Genomic DNA, 20,057 nt, shown 5'->3' with positions numbered 1-20,057 from the left:
CAAATTATTTACATGTGCTTACTCAGACTATGAAGTCAATATGAATTTTCACCACATTAAAGGACAGCATTTAAAATTTCTCTTTTCCTCTATTTCTTCTCACTCACTCACTATCTCTGTCCCTTAATTCCCCGTACTAGAAATATACAAGAGCCAAAAGAGAAGAGTGGAAAAACGACGAACCCTCAGAACTAAAATAAACAAACATGAGGCCAGGAAGAAGGATGTGGACAAAGAGAAAATGTTGACCAGGCATGCACAGCTAAGGAACAAGTCTGACTGCATGAGAAGGACCTCAGATTTTCCAGAAACTTCCGGCAGTTATCACTTAACTTCAGCCATGTCATTCTATGGTGAGTAAACCTTACCTATATATCCCCACCTTCCTTCTTCAGAGATTCTTCAATGAAGAGGGAACCAGTCATTCTCTGAATTCTTGTGCAATGTGAGGGGGGCCCATGCAGGCCCTGCAGAGGCAGCCTGCCTCAACCAGACATTACCTCACAGAGACATACCTCCTGCCATCTCTCCCCCAAAATAATGATTTAGAAGGAGGAAAAAAGGTTCTGCTTCAGAGAAAGAGGTTTTTCACCTCTTCTAAATTCAAGTATCTGATCTAATTTGGTCAACAATGTGAAAAGATTGGCAAAGGCCTGGCAGTTAACTGTAAATTGGTGCCCAACACATCTGTCGTCCCTACACTCCTTTTTTCCATAGGACTACATATCTAAAAAAAAAGTTTTCTTCTTCTTCCTAGTCTTCCTTTTTGCTGGAGCATTTATTTTCTAAAACTCAGCAAGGACAAGATTATTTATGTTACAGTTCTACGGAGCATAAGCAGAAGTAAGAATAAGAGAAAACACAAACGAAAAACCTGAACCCAATGGAAAAGTCACCCAAAAGGGCAAAAGTGCTACTTTCTTTATCTCAGTCAGCTGAACAAGGGACAGAGAAGACCAGGGAGAGGAAAGGCAGGTGCACGTGACCTGTGTCCTCCTGCCCCAGGAGGTTCTTAGGGTCCTCACTAAAACAGGATGAAAGAGACCCTGTTCATCTCTGATAACCATTTTCCCACATTTTCCTCTTATTTCTAGACCAAAGGTCCCACTAATTTCAGATCTGGCCTACTACCCAAGTTCTGGTTAACCTACAAAGATTGTTTTTCATTTTAAAACTTGAATAACTCGGCCATCATTTAAAATTGAGACCTTTCTTCCTCAAGCCCAGTGGCAGGCAGGGCCCACGTGAGGAAGATGGTGGACAGGATGGGAAGGCAGCCCAGAGGCAATACAAGGAGGTTATCTAAGCAGGGTGGTGGCCCCACAGGGGTCAAAGTTCACTCAGGGAGGGCATCTGAATGGGGTGGTAACAGGAAGGCTGGAGATTGGCTACATATGAGGGAACTGAGTAAATACATGTGTGGAAGATAACAGAAGTCAGATTCCTCATTGTTGGAAAAAAAGGCAAAAAATACGGAAAGGGAGAAAACGAGCACAAATCTGGTAGTTTTGAGGTAAAATTGGAGGTGTTCACCTGACCTCTTGCTCTTCAATACAGAGATATAGGAAAAAAACAAAGATGTAAATGTCTATGTATGTGTACATGTAGGTATATCTATACACATATTTCCTAGGTCTGTCCATTGCACGAACCTAAGAGTAGACATAGCTCAGAACAGTGAGCATATCTAGCACCTGCATCTGGATTTCCAAATACTATCCTCCATTAAGGGGCTTCTCAGATGGCTCAGTGGTAAAGAATCTGCTCGCTAATACAGGAGTCACAGTTAGACATGAGTTTGATCCCTGGGTGGGGAAGACCCTGTGGAGGAGGAAAATGGCAACCCACTCCAATATTCGTGCAAGGATAATCCCATGGATAGAGGCCCCGGGCGGGCTACAGTATGTGGGGTCTCAAAGAGTCAGACATGACTGAGCATGCACACACCTAATCCTCCCATTAAAAGCAACCATTGCTCCTTGGAGATAATGGTTGATTCAGGTCTGGGCACAGAAAGAAGATGAGCCTGAAATATCTTGTGCTTAAAGAATGAGGGGACATGTCAAAAGAACACCAAAGTCAGCTTATAGGAGCTCCCACTGGCCAAATCTGGAGCAATTTGAGCATCAAAATAAATCATGAGAGTAAAGGATTATAACCCATTAAGTCCACATTGGTGTATATAAACAAATGAATAAATGAATAGGATGGAGAGAAAACTCTTCCTGGGGCTAAAATGCCAAATAATACAAGTAAAAGTATGATGGGATTAGAAATTCATCACTGGACAACCATCACAGTAATCATTCATTCAAGCAAGAAACATCAATGAATATTAAAATTGGGTGAAAATGTGATGAGGAATGACATTTTACATGGTCTCAAAGCATCTCTTCATAAGATACTAATATATATCAATTACAGGGGGAAAACAAAGCAATTTTACAGTGGAGAAATCTGCCAGATGTTGTCCTAAGTGTCAAACACCACTAAATAACTGTCATATACCATCAGGTTTAATGCAGTGAGAACATGGCATCACTTCTGTGACATTCTGGCCAAAAATATATAGGCTGAGTCTAATTATGAAAAAATAACAGACAAACCCAAATTGAAGGCCATGCTACAAAAAGATCGGCCTAAATCTTCAAAAATGCTAGTCATGAAAGTCAAGGAAAGGCAGAGTACACACTCCAGATCAAAGAAGACTAAAGGGATGCGGCAGCTAAATATAATATGTGATCCTGAGTTTGGACCCTTGTATTATAAAGATAACTATCAGGACAATTGGCCAAGTTTGAATGGGGTTCTCAGAAGAAAGGGAAAAGGCAGTTCTTCATACTATTTTTACAGTTTTTCTATAACATCAAAATGGCTTCAGAATTAAAAAGTCTAAAAACTTTTAATTTTTTCAACAAAAATAAGTTTCTCTTATTTTTAATAATAGTAATAAAACCTAGATTTTTTAACCCCCCCTAAACAGCCAGAAGATTTGGCAATACCACCTGTTCTAGTCCATTCAGGCTGCCATAACAAAATACCATAAACTGCATTAACTGTGAAGCTTATAAACAACAGAAATTTATTTCCATTGGCTGGAAGTCCAGGGTCCAGATGCAGGCAGACAGACAGCACCTTCCTGTTATATCCTCACTAGGTGGAAGGGGTAAAGAATCTCTCCAGGACCTTTTTTATAAAAGGGCACTAACCATATTCATGAGGGCTTCACCCTCATGACCTAATCCCTGCCAAAGCCCCCACCTCCTAATACCTTGGAGGGGAGGGGTTAGGATTCCAACATATGAACTTAGGAGACCACATTCAGACCACAGTGCCAGCACCACCACACATCAGTTACTTACTGCCATGAACAAACAGTAACAGCCCTTCAGGAGGGACGTGCGACCCACTGTTCTCCAGTCTCCAGCCAGCCCACTTATTCAGTGAATGTCCTTGTAAGCATTCTGGTCTGTGACTTCTGATTTAGATTTTTACATATCAAACTTCACTCTATTTAGGTCTGAAAGCTTCAACAAGTTTCTTTACTAGAATTAAACCACCCTACTAGATGGGTACCCTAGATGGGCTTCCCTGGGGGCTCAGAATCCTCCTGCCCATGCAGGAGTCATAGGAGACGCAGGTTTGATCCCTGACTTCGGAAGATCCCCTGGAGAAGGAAATGGCAACCCACTGCAGTATTCTTGCCTGGGAAATCCCATGGACAGAGGAGCCTGGCAAAGAGTTGGACATGACTTAGCAAATAAACAACAACTTTATAAATACTTCTCTCCTAATACATACTGAAATTTACATCATGAATTAAGTCTTGGGCCTTCCTCTTAATGAAATCAAAATTTAGGAATAGTTCTCAAGACAGAACTTGGAGAAGGAAATGGCAACCCCACTCCAGTATTCTTGCCTGGGGAATCCCATGGACAGAGAGAGGAACCTGGCAGGCTATAGTCCATGGGGCTGCAAGAGTCGGATATGACTTAGCAACTAAACCACCATCTCAAGACAGAATTTCATAGCCTGGACCTTTAAACCCAAATAAAGAAAGAGTAGAAAACAAAAAGGGAGACAGTGGGATAGGGGGATGTCTGCTTTCTTTGCCAAATCTGAAACCCTGGTACTATTTCGCAGCCTACTGATGAACAGAGAACTATATGCCCTTTTCTCTCTTTTTTATTTTGTGACACTAAAACATATATCATCTTTATTCTGACAATGCATTCTTAAATAAAAAACACTTCCTTTTTGCTTTTAATGTTTCTCAGTAAGAATCAAGACAATGATAATAATTTGTCTCAAACTGCTGAGTGTGAATGTGAAGGAAAGGGTTTCGGCATTAGACATACAGGAGGTACCTGACCGACACTAACTAAAACTACACTTGGAGTTGCTCGTTCAGGAACTTGACCAACATGGGACTCAAACGGGAAAAGAAATCAGAGTTAGTGGGGTCTTTTGCAAACCCTCTTCCCTCATTCAAAAACTACTTTGTTCTTCTATGAATATGACAGCACAGTCAGAGTCATAGGGAGTCCAGATGGAGGAGAGTGAAAACCGCACCCCGAGCCCGCTTTGATAGCTACATATTCTAACAAACATTCACCACCACTGTACAAAGTAAGAGGAGGCCAGCTCTCAGGAGACCCTGGCTGTGGCACACATGTTATCTTTCAGCAGGTGGAACCCGTTCAGAGCCAGAAAGGCCTGGAGGATGAAGAGACGGCACCTTGGGCAGTCTTGCCAGAAGCCACTGGGTTTCATCCCGGCCTGACCCAGAAAAATCTTATGGAAGAGAACGAGAGGCCCACCAGCTCTCTGATCTGCTGTCAACCAGCTGCGGCCGGAGACTGCCAAAGTGCTGCAATGACTAGGCAGCGCCCTGCGGAGCCGTCTGGGAGGGGATTACCAGCCTGATCCTCTGCTCTTTGGAGCCAGAAATGACTCAAACTTCACAAACAGCCGGGGCCTGCCAGGGAGGGTGACAATGAGCGCTGGAGAGGGTTTTCTCCCCCTGGTTGGTGTCTCTTCCCCCCTTCTCGCTGTGGTGGCAGATTCTGGACAGTGTGCAGCCTGTGAGGTAATCTGAATTCCTTGGCAACTGGCAAGTACCTGAATTCTTTCAAAACCACAGGAATCCAGCAGAGAAAAGGTAAATATCCCTGCGGAGCCAGTGTTAATTAGCAAGGAAGGCTACTGAAGAAGGAACTGGGGGTGGGGGAGGAAGGGAGAGGTATTTCAAATGCTTTGGGATCTTTTCTCAATGTCCACTGAATAATATGGCTGAGGCAGAAGAGGGGCGGTCCCCAACTTGGGCCTTGTCAGGGTCCCCTCCTCCCAGGCCAGAGCGTGGGTGGAACTCTCCTGGTTCCCTGGATGGACACTTTCATTTCCCCCCAGTGGCCAGCGCTACCTATCTTTGGGTCACCAGACAGCACATTTGGTTTTCGACTCAATTTGGTTTTAGGTTTGTTTTTTTTTGTCAACTTTTTATTTTTCTTGTTTCAGTGAAAATTTGGCTATTAGCTTTGCCTCCAAAAGGGCCTCGTCAAATCATTTAGACCACATACTGGATCCACCTAAAACTGTAAAATCCAGGACAAAGTCTTTTTGGATTCCACTTCTGACAGGAAAAAGAACCTACACCATTTTGGTACAGAACAGCACCCCTCTCTGGAAACCTGAGTGTCCCCTGCTGGTGCAAAACAGCAGCAACACACACGTGAAACTCGCAAGAAGGAAGGGGCAAAATGCTGGACTCAAATACCACTAACACAGTTTTTTTTTAAGTCTCAATAATTGGCTCACATATAAGAAAACGATGAGAATTTTTCTACTTCCTATGTAAACAAAGCAAGGACAAATCAAATGATTTATCTAGAAAGAACCTACTTTGGGTCTTTTTCTTTAGCAAATTTAAGAATGTAAAGAATTTACACAAAATTCTTTTTTCACAGAACTGTCTTCCTTGTAAAAAGAACTTAATCTTTCTGTCACTTAAACATGAATTTTGAGGCCCCAAATGGAAGTGATAAGGGATAAAATCATTCTTTTCTAAAGAAGGAAACCAATTACACTGCCACTGGTTCTGTCTCTTTAGGAAAGATTATGGTTTTCCTTGCTGAGCCTCCAAGTAAAATGGTCTAGTGATCTCATCCCAAACTGATTATCTTCAGTAATGTCTATTTAAAACACACGTGACCTAAGATTACTAGAGGCTGCAGAGCTGGAGATGCTGTAGCCTATTGTTGAATGTAATGACACAGTCAAACGGCTTCTGAGGATTAAAAAGCAGCAGATGAATGCCAAGATACACAGCGGTTAAGACACAGGGACTTAGGCACATGGAAGCTATTGTGCAGAGCATATGCACCCTCCCAGGACTAACAGCCTATCATAGTGAACCATTGTAAGGATTTTACATTCGCCTATACTTTCAGGTAAAAGAAGCCAAAGCCTTGAAAATTCATATTTTTTTGTTCAATTTAATCCAAAATTTTACAAAGTTGTTTTCCAAATTATTCTGAGGAAGAGCATCCATTTTTAAAATATACATACATATACTCAGTTCCAGCTGGAGGCAAGAGACAAGAGTTACTCAGTTCAGTGGTTTCTGACTTCCAACACACACCCAACAGTCAAAGCACTTGCAGGTCTGTAGTAAACTCTATAATAAACATCATTACTGCTCTCATTTCATGTCTGAATGACTGAGACTTAAAATGACACCAAATTTTACCAATAGAGAGGGTGTTAATATTGTGGGTGAAATACCTTTGGAATAATATACAAAACATAGTGCAGTGAGATCCTGGAAAACAGTGAGCATAACCTGAAGTCTTCTCCCCATTCAAGAAATCCAGTCTAGACTAGATATTCAGTGCTGATCCTCACGTTCTATGTGACTCCTCCCCCAACTACCAAAGAACAAGAATGTCAGAACATGAAGATTGATTTGTGTGGCTATGGGTGTCCACCCAGGCAGGTCATCTTATCCTAATTCTGCAACAAGCACAATAAATGACATTTAATAGAAATATAATGATGGACATTAACAGCTGGTTTAAAATGTACAAATATAGGCCCTCATGAACCCTCTTAAAAAAAACAAAAAGAGGTCCAGTTTAGTACATTACCATATATCAAATAGATAGCCAATGGGAATTTGCAGTAGGACTCAGGGAACTCAAGCTGGGGCTCTGTAACAACCTACGAGGGTGAGATGGGGAGGGAAGTGGGAGGGAGGCTCAAAAGGGAGGGGACATATGTATACCTATGGCTGACTCATGCTGATGTTTGGCAGAAACCCACACAAGACTATAAAGCAATTATCCTTCAATTAAAAGTAAATAAATTTTAAAAATAAAAGAAGTCCAGTTTAGAACTTACAATTGCAGGGGGAAAGAGACAGCTAGGGAGTTTGGGATGGACATATACATGTTACTATATTTAAAGTGAATAACCAACGGGGACCTACTATAGGACATGAAACTCTGCTCAACATTAGGTGACAGCCTGGATGGGAGGCGGGTTTTGGGGAGAAGGAGTTCCTTTGCTGTTCACCTGCAATTATCACAATATTGTTAAACAGCTATACTCCAATACAAAATAAAAAGTTAAAAAAAAAAGAAGTCTAGTTTATGGCAGAACATAATCAGTTCCTGAGAAGGGTATAGGAGACAAGTTGAATGAGGATGAGTGGAGGTGAAGAAGCTTATGACACACACAGGAGGGAAGCTCAGACATCTCAAACTACAAAAGGGACCCTCAGCACTTTATACACTAAGGGGCCCATTTCACTGTCTTCTCATTCTAGGTAATATACTCAGCTTTTATCCTCATACATCAAAATCTGAGAGCACAAGTGTCTCAAAACACTACAGAAAACTTTTCCAGGAAAATCTGATTAGAGTTAGTAGTTTGTGCCCAGATACCTGGTTCAGCCCTTTATCTAAAAACTGAGAAATGTTTTAGTTTTTCTCCCCCTCAATTTTCAAGGAACCAGAGATCAGAATTACGGTACTTCAGTGGCCATCAGTGTTTCCAGGATTTAAACTCAAAAATCTTAGTAAAGAATATAGCCGGGCTTATAAATGCTGTCAGTGCCATCTAGAGGTAAAGGGAAGACATGGCTCAAGCAGCTAGAATCCAGTTAACTGTGCTCACCCTCTGAATCCAGTCACAGGATGTATCAAAAATGTCTGACTCTAAAAAATATTCAAAATATGATTCTAAAAGAACAGTTCAGAACATAGCAATATATGTCAAAACACCAATAATTATTCAAGGTAATTATTCACCAATTCTTTTATTCAAGGTATTTCTCATCTTTGAAGTACATTTTCTAAAACACAGAAACATATATAGGCCATGCTTTTTACAGATGCAAACCACCTCCTAAAGTACTACGCTATAGGAGGAACTTCAGAGCAAGCTACTTGGAAAAAAAAAAGTATATATATATATATATGTATATATATATATATATATATATGTACATATGAGTTTTGTAGGAGAAAAGAACACAAACACATCAAATTTATATCCTTATTTTAAACAATTTAAGGAGTCTAAAATAGCACTGTCACCTATAAAATTTTATGTATACGGGAAGTGAAACTTCAAATTAAGTTGAACTTTATTTTGTAAGTCACACTACCTTAAAACCTACAAAGTACCTCAAGAAAAACAGAAATATGTGTGTGTGTGTGTGTGTGTGTGTGTGTGTGTATAAAATCCCTAAAAATATATTAAAGACTTGTAAATTTAAAAAAAAAGTGGCTAATGCCCCTTTCTTAAATACAAGAGGTCATAAAACAGCTCAAGCCTTCAGCTCTGGAGTCAGATCCAGGGGTTTAAATTCCCTCTCCACTATCAACCAGTTGGAGACGTGAAGGAAGTGACTTCAAGTTTCCTTAACTCTCTAAGCCTCAGTTCCTTCAACTACAAAATTACCTCGACTTTAAGGTTGTTATGAGCATTACAATAAATGTCCGGTATATAACAGCTATATACATGAGGGATATTGTTTTTTCCTCTCTAGACCATTTGCGAAGCACAGTGGCCTGAGAATCTTCCACCTTATTACCACTGCATGAAAGCACAATGTGATCCTGGATCCCAGCTGGGAAAGGTAAGTGTGTACATTTACAGGCTTATTCGCGTGCATGGATATGCAGGTGAGACTGTGAAGGAAAGTAAGACCGATTTCTGTAATCTGAAGCTCATCTGCGGACACTCCTATTTTCCTGAGTTGGATACAACAGGAACAATGACCTGACCTTAATACGCTCTTCAATGGGTCAACTCATATTAACAACACCCTACACCCAAGGGTCTCTTACCTAGCTAGTCCTTCTTCATAGAGATAGATGACAAGAGGGTCATAGGAAGTCACCAGCACATAGAGGCGCACATCAAATTTGAAATCTAGAAAAAAAAATCAGGGTGCAAAGGGAAAAACTAAGCTCTTGGTTTTCTGTTACAGAACTGAACAGGACAACTGTAGCAAAGAAATAGGAAAGAAAGAACAGTCCTCTCCCCCATGAAACATACACTGCCCACACACCTTACCTTTGAGGATAAATAATAATTATACCACATAAACAGATATATAGTTTCCATACGTATTTGTTACTATTATAACAATACAAAACACTGTTTTTTATTATCTCAAAATTATCTTCAAAATAATCCCATGAGGTAGGTAAGAAACCAGCTTCATCTCTGGAGTCACAGTTGCCAAGCATTTCACACTAGCTTAATAAACACTTACTAGAGAAGACTATAAAAATGTTAAAAAAAAAAAAAAAGTTAGTGAGATCTAGCCCAATCCAGTCAAAGGCTTAATCACAACTCACCATCTATGAGCAGGGGGTTGTTAATATAACGGGAGACCAGGATGTTCTCTTCCAGGGAAATCTGGTTTGGCTGTTGAGCAAAGAGAAAAATGAAAGGTAGAAATGCAAAGGAAACCTAACTTAGTGTAAAGAAGCAAAGTTTTTAACCTTTGAGAAATGATAATATGGAAAACTAAAACTTTAAGAAAAGTTTTCCTCTAAGCTACCCATATATTAGTTGGCCATATAATATACCACTTCCATAAACATTGTGAGAATCCAGTTATGGGGGGGGGGGGGCGGCGCAGATTTACACAGCACCTCTCACATAATAAACAGAATCTAAACAGCTTTAAAGATTTTTATACATGATAGTAAATACTTACATACCAAGAAGATAAAAGTTACTTAAAAAAATAAAAACTTGCATTCTCCCAGATGTAAATAAAGCACGTTGGATATTTTAAAATACCACCATTATTCTTACAGGAAGGCTTTCATCAAGTTACTTAGAGTAATTACAGATCTTTCTACAAAGGATTCTGGCATTTTCCCCATGAAATGGGATAGATGTTTGTTTCATTGATTCACTTAATAGTGCTTACTGTGCCACTGTAGGTAAAGCTTGAACTAGATCTCTTAAAGACTTTTTTCAATGAAAAAGAACTGCCTATACAATAAATAATGACAAGTATTGATGGGAGCTGCATAAGGCACTGGGGATAGAGTGATGAAGGAAACAGATGCGATCCCTGCCCTCACAGAGCCCAAGCCCTGCTCCCAAGGAGTCTGATGTTTGGGGGGAGGGAAAGCAAAACACAGAATTTACAAGAATACAAGGCAGCACGTCCACAAGTGAGATGTGAGGTTGCCCAGTGGAAATGCAGACCTGCCAGGAGGACCAGCCAGGGAAGGCTGGTGCAGGATGAGTAGGTTCAGAAGGGAGTGTTGAAAGCTAGCAAGCACACGGTGAAAAGGGAAGGAGGCCGGTGGGGAAAGACAAAGCCCAGGTAGAAAGGAGAGTGGGCAGATTCAGTGACCTGGGGCTAAAAGATTCAATTGGGAAATAATGAAAAATATGGTTAGATAATTGGAAAGGAAGACCCCACTGGCAAAGGGATTTAAACCCCTGGTAAGAGGAATTTAGATTGAACATAGTGGGAAACAGGAAATTACTGTAAATTCTTGATTAAAGATCTGGAACAGAACAACTCCAAGTGAGATGAAGACAGAAAAATCAGCTGTCAGTCACCACAATCCCTACAGGACAAAAGGACTCCAAAAGGAAAGCGTCTCTAATGATAATTGTGAAGATAATAGCTATAGGAGCAGCAACAGACACACTATTAACATTAGCAGGAAAAAAAAATTTAATGAACGTACCAAACATCTGCGATGTGCCCACATTGCTCTTATCCTTCACAAGTATTATTTCATTTAATCATCATCCAACACCCACGCGGTAAGTATAACACCATCCAAATATTACAGACGAGGGGCGAGTCAGAGAGGGTTAGGAAACTGCTCAAAGTCACATAGCTAAGAGGTGATAGAGCACCATTTGAACCCAGACAGTCTGCCTCAGAAACTTAGTTCTTAAGCACTATTTTCACCTTTTCTCCCCAAGTTCTGACCTAAAATAACTGTCCCCCCAGTTCAAAAGTTTGTCTTTATAAAAATGTATTTGTTATCCACAGTACTATAGGTTGGTTTTTTTTTTTTAAAGGATAATTTTGTGACCCTGGGGTGAAGATGATAAGATTTCCCTCTCATTTCCCACTGCTGCCATCTCACTCAGAACACAACTTCACAAGCCATTTCTACGCGTCATACGGCCACTACAGCATCGCTACTGATTCATGCTGTGGCTCTGGTCACCCACACCATTTCCTGATCAGATTCTCACAAGGACTATCTCTATTTTGAGTCAGCTTCGGGAGTAAGAACTGATGCAATCACAGTACAAAGCAGCAAGCTACAGGCTGTGTTCCAAACCTAAAAGCAAACAATCACAGCTCTTTTTCTACTAAGTAACACCTACAGGCTACAATAGATACTCGACCACGCAACCTGACCACCCAGCTTTCCTCGGAACCAGAGACAACACTGCTAATGGCCTTCAGTCTATGGCACTCTGTCTACTGTCCACGCTCATCTCCTCTCTTTCCTTCCTCATCATATCCATTTGTCCTTTGAGTTATGCAGAACATAATCTCTTACACTGGTCAGATAACTTGTTCAATGGTCTATACCTCTCATTTCTGTCTGCATCAGGAATTAAACTATAAGTTCACAGAAGAATGGTTTTGAATACAGTTCTATTTTTTTTGTATACTATAATATGCAGATAAGCAACTAATGAAATCTCTCTGATATCTTCCAGCCTTTTTGATATTTTCATCCAAATATCTTCTTGATATTTTCATCCATCCCCAGTTAACTCATGTTAAATGATGTAAATTCTAAGCTCAAATTGCCCTCCTAAGTATGCTAAAGCAAGAATCTGAATTGTCAGGAAACATCCATTTTTCTAATTCGACTTTAAAGCTCATGGTATCTGTTAAGTTATTGTAAGATAGAAGGGTACAGGGGTCAAGAGGGTATGCTCTGGAATCATCCAGGCCTCAGTTAAAATCTTCACTTACTAAGGAAGGAACAGTAATGACCTTTTAGGATTCTCATAAAAAAGACTAAGTGAGATTGTATTTGGGAGGTACAGTGGTAGGCACATAGTAAATGCTCAAGAAATATCAGTTATTATTATTACTGCAAACTCAATAGTATCTGTGTAGTTCCATTTACAAAGTGCCACAATTCAACAGCATTCCTCACAGCATGCTATATACCACTCATATGATTCAGTGCACTCAATTATAATGAAAAGACTTAGGAGACAATCCCTATTCCTACAATAAAGAGTCGTATGAATTAGGAGATGAGCCCTACTCTGCAGGCAGGCTGGCACCTGGCACACAGCAGGAACGTCCTAAATACCTGTTGAACAGTGAGACCTGTGAGCATATGGAGAGCGTATGAACAGACATAAACAAGAGAGCTGTAGAGAATTATATTCACAAACAGAGGGGTGAACAGTGACCTAAATGCTCTCCCAACCCTGATTCTCCTGATACTTCAAAATTTCAGAGAAGATATGCGGATCGTATTTACCAAGGATAATGTGTGAGACAAGGATGACTAAGCTTGATTTCCATAATCAAATCCGTACCTTAATCGGAGAACACCAGATCTTTTCCCTCCTTGATTTGAATATACTAAATTGGGAAAATATGGCATTTAGTCACGGTTACTGAAGGAGCTGGAGCAAACTCGACTCTGCTCCTTTATGCTGTGTTTCCAGAGTTAAAGAGCCCAGCACTGAGACCCGCCAAGACGCTCCCACCTGTAGGAGCTCACACCTCTCTCTTCAGTGTTACATGCAAGGAATGCTTTTCCTATCCTTTATCCTATTCTCGTAATGGTAAAAGTGGCTATTTGCAGATATTTTCCAAAAGGTTATGACTATTACGGGGAACTTTTAATGAGAGGCCCTTCTTGCTCCAGTGGGAAGACAGGGGAAGGTGTTTTTACTTGGCCCTCACACCTAACCCCACCCCACCACGCCTCACCCACTCACACTAGTGGGGCTCACAGACCCTCCAGCAGAGCCCTCCCTCTCCATTCCCCTCGAGTCTAAAAGGAAAGCAGGCAGCAGCCTTGGAAAGAGTTACTTCATCCAGTTGGCTAATGGGTCATATATTCCATGGGAAAGGATCCAGGTATGGAACAGAGGAGATGGTGAGGCTGTGTGTGTGTGTGTGTGTATGTAGGGAGGGAGAGAATCCAGGTATGGAAAAGAGGAGATGGTGAGGCTGTGTGTGTGTGTGTGTGTGTGTGTGTGTGTGTGTGTGTGGGTGTGGAACAGAGGAGACGGTGAGGCCGTGGTGGGGGGGGGCGCGCAGGGGGGGGGGGGGGGGGGGGGGAGGGAGAGGAGCGTATTAACTGTATGGTTTGTAGGTCTGGGTAAGATGTGATAAAATTCCAGATCTGGAGAAAAATTGGGAATATTTTCCCATTATGTCCACATGCTGCCAGCTCCCCTGGTGCTTGCTGGCATCTCCCCAGGCTTCTGTCTGGCACCTCCACCAAAGACCTCAAAGAATCAGACTCATTCCAAAGCTTCACTGAGGGAGAGGGGGCAGGCAAAGGGTCCCGCCAAGTACTTTGATCTCCGCAGGGGGTCTCCAGGGAGTTAGCCCAGGGAGAGGTGGGAGGCAGGAGGAGAGTCTGCCAAACGCACATTCTCTAAAGACTTGTCACCCCCTTTATGAGACAGGGAAGAGTCAGGGCACGGGGTTCTCAGCCCCACCAAGGAAAGTTTAACTTTTCTATTCTTTATGATGCTGATTTTAAAATAACAAATCACTAGGGCAAAAGAGCATTCCAAGAGAAAAAAGTCCCAGATGAGCTGGGAATAGATCCTATTCTTTTTGACTCATGTCTAAGAAAATAAAAAGCAAACTTGTACCACAGTTGACTTTCAATAGCAATTCCATTTGGCAGCTCAAACCCAAACCCAAACGAGGGCCGTCTATGAGATTCAAACAACACTGGAGCTCCTGGCGCGGAGCTGGAGGAAAAGCTATTGGACAGGAGCCTTCACACCGAGGTCAGAACAGAAACAAGAAAAGAGAAATCTGCAGCATATGACCGGGGCCTTCTGTCCACAAGAGACCCAGGACAGAAGGCCTCCGGAGTGACCGAGGGGCAGGGAGCCTTGTAGCTGGGCCTGGGGCTGCACAGTTACTGCATCAGAATCAATCCTGTATTTCTCCAGCCTAAAAGGTCTGGCTATCAGTGTTTACTGTACAGTTTTTAGTCCAGACTGAATTTGAGGACTTTCCCACGTGAAAGACCCCTCAGAAAATCAGTTTTTGCATGCATAGAAAATAGCTCAGATCATGTGCAGAGAAAGAGAATTGGGAAACTTGAGATGGTGTACCGACTGCACACACATCCATCTCCTGCTCTCCTCCCTTCCAGGGCCCCACTAGAAGGACAGAGAAGATATTTTTAAAGGAATGAAATGATAAATAACAAAGCTAGGAAACAGTTAAAGGAACCAACAAAAGACCAAAGGTTTAAGGAAATCCTGAAAGATGGAAAGCAGATGGGAACAGGTTGAGAAAACAGCAGCCCCATATCACAGAGGGGAGAGTGATCTTCCCAAGAAGACATCTGAGAAGTTCCAAGCTGGCAGTGAACACACACATGGAGAGCAGGAGGGAGCCAAGGGACAAGAATCGGATAATTAGTTAACAAACGGTGTGTAAAACACTGTGGCCAAGAGGCCTTCAACAACCACAGCTCAGCCCTCAGAACGAAACCTAACGGGAGGACGTCTGTGTGCGTGGGCACAGGGATCTGACAGAGGAGGGGAACTCTGCAACCCCCTGGCAGACACAAAAGGGAAAAAACAGCGGAAGGGCAGCACCGCCCCAGAGGGAAATCGCCAAACTCCTCTGTTGAAGCCTCACGTCCCGGGAAACAAACTCACCCAGAAGGACAATGCAGATAGTGGAGTGAGGTTTATTACGCCAGCGGGCCCAAGGCAGAGTCTCCTCTTGGCCAAGGACCCCGATCACTTTTTGTGAAAACCTTATAAACCCTAAGTGTACTTGCTCAAACCTACCTCCCCAAGTTCTCTGAAATTAGTATGAACAAAGGAAAAGAAAGATACAATCAAAGTTAACCCATGATTCGTATGCCTTAAACTCGAGATTCATATGCCTTAAGCCTAGGTAGTTAACAGTGGACAATTATCAATAGGCCTGTGGTCATACCCCGATAAGCATAATAGAATTTATGATTCTATTCGGTTACACAGATAATTAGGGTATTCGTTTAGGCGATAGAGAGTCTAGGTACGAGCCTGGGGCTCTTCCATCCAGGGGGTCTGGTTTTCCAGTTGGTATGCCATTTCCATAGATACTGGGCATAGAGCTCAGAGTCCACAGTCTGGCCCAAGATGGAGTCCTGCTTTCAAGATGGAGCCTGTTCTGTCTGTTTCCTCCTTCACTTCCTTTAAATCCACAATCATGCCAGGCCTGTTTTGGCAAGGGAGAGGGAAGAGGCAACCATCCTCATCCACATCAACCTACGGTGCGGACTGACAGTCAACACGCCTTGCCCTTGCCACAAGGCTCAGTCCGCCCTCCTGTCCAGGGAATCGGTCCTACACAATGGCAGGGGAGACCCAGGGGGCTGTCAATTTCAATCAGTCTAGTCTTCCATTCATTAGTATGACTCAACACTGAAAGTCACTAAAATTGAGAAAACCCAATAGCAAGAGAAAAAAAAGGGCCCAAGAAAAGTCATGGAACGAAACAGAACTTTAAAAAGCTTTCAATTCGTATGGTCACAAAGACCAGCTGGCAAACTGCATCTATTAAGCAATAACAAGATGTTATCCAGGAAAAAAAAAAAATCAGAAAATAAGAGTTTGTGTGCATTATGAGAGCCAATACAGAAATACAGTAGATGCAACGATGATAAAATGGATGGCACTCAAACTGGCGATCCAGAAGATAATGACGGGAAAAGACAGAGAATTCAAAACGGGAAAAAAGTTGATATGAAGACCCAGAATGCTTCAAAAAGGAGTTTCGGAAGCAGAACAAGACAAAAATGAATGATTTCCCCTGAAATAAGGAAAAACACTAGTTTCGAAACTGAAAGGGCTGACCAAATGTGCAGAAGGAAGTACGGACAAAGACCCAGACTGAAATATTGATTAAATTTCAGAATTCCCATCTGCAAAATTTCTGTAAGTTTAAATTTTTTACTCAACTTATAAAGCAGAGAAACTGAATCACAGGTATTGAAGAGAATGTAAACATGATAAACCTTTAAAATATAAAAACAATAAAAAAGTAACTGAACTTAGAGATGGAATGTGGAAAGGAGGATAGGAGGCTACATGCGTACAGTGAATGTCAAACTGAGAATCAAGAAATAAAATGTAAAGTTGAGAAAAGATAAAACACAAATCAACTGTATTAAGTTACTAACTACTGTTAAAAGTCTAATGAGTGAGACTGGGGTTAAGACTTTATTTACTCTGTATATCTATCCAACTGAAAAACAACTTTTAATGAGGATCTGGCAAAGAATCAAGACACTGATGACTTCTGAAAAAAGAAGCGGATGAGGAGAAAGAAGGGGGGCTGACAGGAGCCGCAAGGATGCCAGGCCAAATTAAATTACAGTTGATTTGCTTGATGATCTTGAGGGCAGGAACCCACAGTTCTCCCCACAACAGGAATTAAATGTACGTGCTACGAGCTAATGCTTAGTGCGGAGGAATTTGCAAGACAGAATGCTGAAAGCAGAAAAAGTACTTCTTTTCTGTTGACACCAAAGGCTGCCCTCCCCCCAGATTCAATCAAGTGACATTTAACTGCTGGCATGGCAGGAGGTTACTGCCAGTAAGATGAACAGTAGACTCGTGCCCTCCCTCAAAGTACACTTCTGAATGCACACTTAGCTAACACAAAGGGAAGAACAGACATGGGGTCAAGTATGCCACCATTACATGCTTACATTGTTGATCAGGTAGACGCCTCGCCCCCTGGAAGAGGCCACTGGTTTTACGATCCAAGGTCCCCGGTCCTTTGAATATGAATCTGCTCAAAATATTGGAAGACAAAAAAAAGAGGGGGGAGAAAGAAAGGACATGAGTTTATTATCTCAAATTTCAACATGGTTATCTACTCAGGTACCCAAAGAATTTTCCAAATTTCCAAGTGAAGGGCAGCAGCTAAAATGACCTGTATTTTTGGACTAGCCTTAAAAATGAGAAGAGAGAGAGAGGAGGGAAGGAGATAAGGAGAAAAGAGGAGACAGCAAAATTGCATAATATATTTCTTCCATCATTTCCCTTCTTGAATGAGAGGATGAAGACAAAATAAGGCACATATTCAGATGTTAGTCTATTACTGTCACAAAGCACCTTCAAGAATCTTGCAGGCCACGCAATCTCTATTGCAACTACTCAATTCTGTCACTGTAGCTCAAAAGCCACCAGAAAGAACATGCAAACAAAGGGGCATGGCTGGGTCCCCCAAAACTTTATGGATGGACACCAGATTTCCTATGATTTCCACACGCCACAAAATTTTATTCATCTTTGATTTTTTTTTCCCAACCATTTAAAAATGTAAAAAGCATTTTTAGTTCATGAGACCAGATTTGACACAAAAGCTGTAGTTTGCAGACACCTGTTCTACATAATGAAATACTAAGCAGACACACAAAATGAGAATGTTATTGAGAGGGAATGAGCTCAAAGACAGGCTGTTGACTGAAAAGAAGTAAAGTGCAAGGCACTGGGTATCATACACTCCCATGTGTTCACAAACTCACTCAGGTCATGTGCTAGTAAGTGCTTAGAATATCTTTATAAGTATATATATAAATACTATACTGATCACTTCTGGGGAGAACTAGATAACTGAGAAAGAGAGGAGGAAAAGGCTTTTCACTGATTATCGTTTTGTACTTCTCTGTGCCATGACTATATTACCTTTCAAAAAGTATAATTTATGTAATTTTAGAGTCTTATAATGGATGGCATATTTAGTTTTAAGACAAATTAACCTTTATTAATCTCTATAAAGTGAAGCCACTGAATACATGTCTATGTATACACTTTATTTTTTCCATTTTGCCATTATCCCCAAATTCTGAGATTACAATAGATTGAAAACAAAAGGAACTATTAAAAGAAAACAAAAAGATTTTTTAAACTTCATTCATTCAGTACTCCTAAGTACCCAACACGTGTCAAGCGGTTCTCGAGTATGTGGAATGCAGACAGTCTTCAGCTTCATAGAGATTAGCCCAGCAGAAAGGCAGACACTAAGCAAGAAATCAGACATTCACAAAGAGGAAGGGAGGGAGCCAAGGAATGCCACAGAAAATGACCAGACCTCACTGGAGACAGAACCCTCTGGGAACAAATGAATGAAGAAAAAGCTTGTTTTCAGAACAGGGAAAATCTAGCTAAATGCAACTTCTGCCTCTAACACTTTTAACAAACCTTACTTTGTGGATTGGCCTTATCAGAAGTTGTTGCTTCTATTGGTGCTTCACTTTTATCATAGTCTCAAAATCTTAAAAACCAAAAATTTGTCCTTTATGCTAGTCATTTCTCCTTGATTTGTTATATTTCAGAACAAGGATTGATTTCTTTCACAGGTTCCAAAAAGGTGCATCAGAAGCAGAGGCAGGGAAAGAGCTGGGCAGTCTGTCAGGACGAAATATACTAGACCGGGGGCCCAATTCTTTCCAGTGCCTCCTATCTCCTAGGGTGGCATGCTCAGAGGAATGAAGAGTAGGAAGATCTGAGGGAAGTCTGATTCAAGAGAGGTTTACTGACATGAAATCCAGTCATCTACCTTTTGAATTAAGTGCCAAGGAAAAGTTGTCTCACAGACCCCAAAAAGATGCATTTCAGGCTTTTATAAGTTTCACCTTTGACTGCTATCTCTGTCATCTGGCAATGTTCCTTATTGCAGGCTATGCCTTCGCTATCTCAATGACCACTTAGCGACCATGATCTGATGCTTCTGCCTTCACCACATGGTTGGTGTGACAAGAATGCAGAAGCAGGGTCAGGCTTGAACAGATGCACTGAATGAGCATTCAGTCTGGGGTCACACCATACTAGTGTTTACTAGACTTTGGGGGCCAGCAATTCATTTCCAGCTGACCTCCTATCTCTTACTAGATGGAAATAGGCTAGAACAATGTACTATCAATTCCTGCTTTCCATGCTTCATCTATGTAACAGTCCCAGTGAACAGAGGAGAGGTTCTCTGGTTCAGACTTAGTGTACTGAAGAATTCCAGAGCTATGAACCGTCTGTCTATCTCTGTGAAGTAGAGTGATGAACTCACTTCAACAGGTTAGCTCTCTATTGAGGCACAGTCATTGTGTGCACACCCCCAGTGTCTTTAGCCACAAGGCACAAAGGTGAGGAGTTTGGCTCTGGAACCAAACACCTGTATAACCTATAGAAAGATACTTAACCTCTCTGTACCTTAGTCTTCTCACCTACAAAGCTGGGAGTAGTAACAGTTCCTACTTCAGAGTAAGAGATCACTTAGAAGAGGGCTTAACAGAAAGAAAATGTTCATCAGCTATTATTAC

General features: G+C 41.5%; 1 protein-coding gene and 1 long non-coding RNA gene across 51 annotated transcripts in view; one reads left to right on the top strand and one right to left on the bottom strand.

The window, feature by feature from the left end:
- TTLL5 (tubulin tyrosine ligase like 5) overlaps positions 1–20,057 on the bottom strand; it is a 311,118-nt gene that overhangs the window by 265,335 nt on the left and 25,726 nt on the right. For all 50 annotated transcript variants that reach the window (XM_027972048.3, XM_060418366.1, XM_060418388.1 and 47 more), the window contains exons 7-9: positions 17,448–17,530; positions 9,870–9,939; positions 9,354–9,438 (exon numbers count right to left, since the gene is read on the bottom strand). In XM_027972048.3, the coding sequence (XP_027827849.1) occupies positions 9,354–9,438; positions 9,870–9,939; positions 17,448–17,530 (238 nt within the window). The remainder of the gene's footprint in view (positions 1–9,353; positions 9,439–9,869; positions 9,940–17,447; positions 17,531–20,057) is intronic.
- On the top strand, positions 4,964–12,143 carry LOC132660084 (uncharacterized). The gene is made up of 2 exons (XR_009601303.1): positions 4,964–5,161; positions 9,053–12,143. It is a non-coding gene; the product is annotated as an uncharacterized LOC132660084 (long non-coding RNA).

This window comes from Ovis aries, chromosome 7 (genome assembly GCF_016772045.2).
Source record: "Ovis aries strain OAR_USU_Benz2616 breed Rambouillet chromosome 7, ARS-UI_Ramb_v3.0, whole genome shotgun sequence".
Lineage (NCBI taxonomy): Eukaryota > Metazoa > Chordata > Mammalia > Artiodactyla > Bovidae > Ovis > Ovis aries.
Note: the sequence above shows the minus strand (reverse complement) of the source record. Positions and strands in the feature narration are given on the sequence as shown.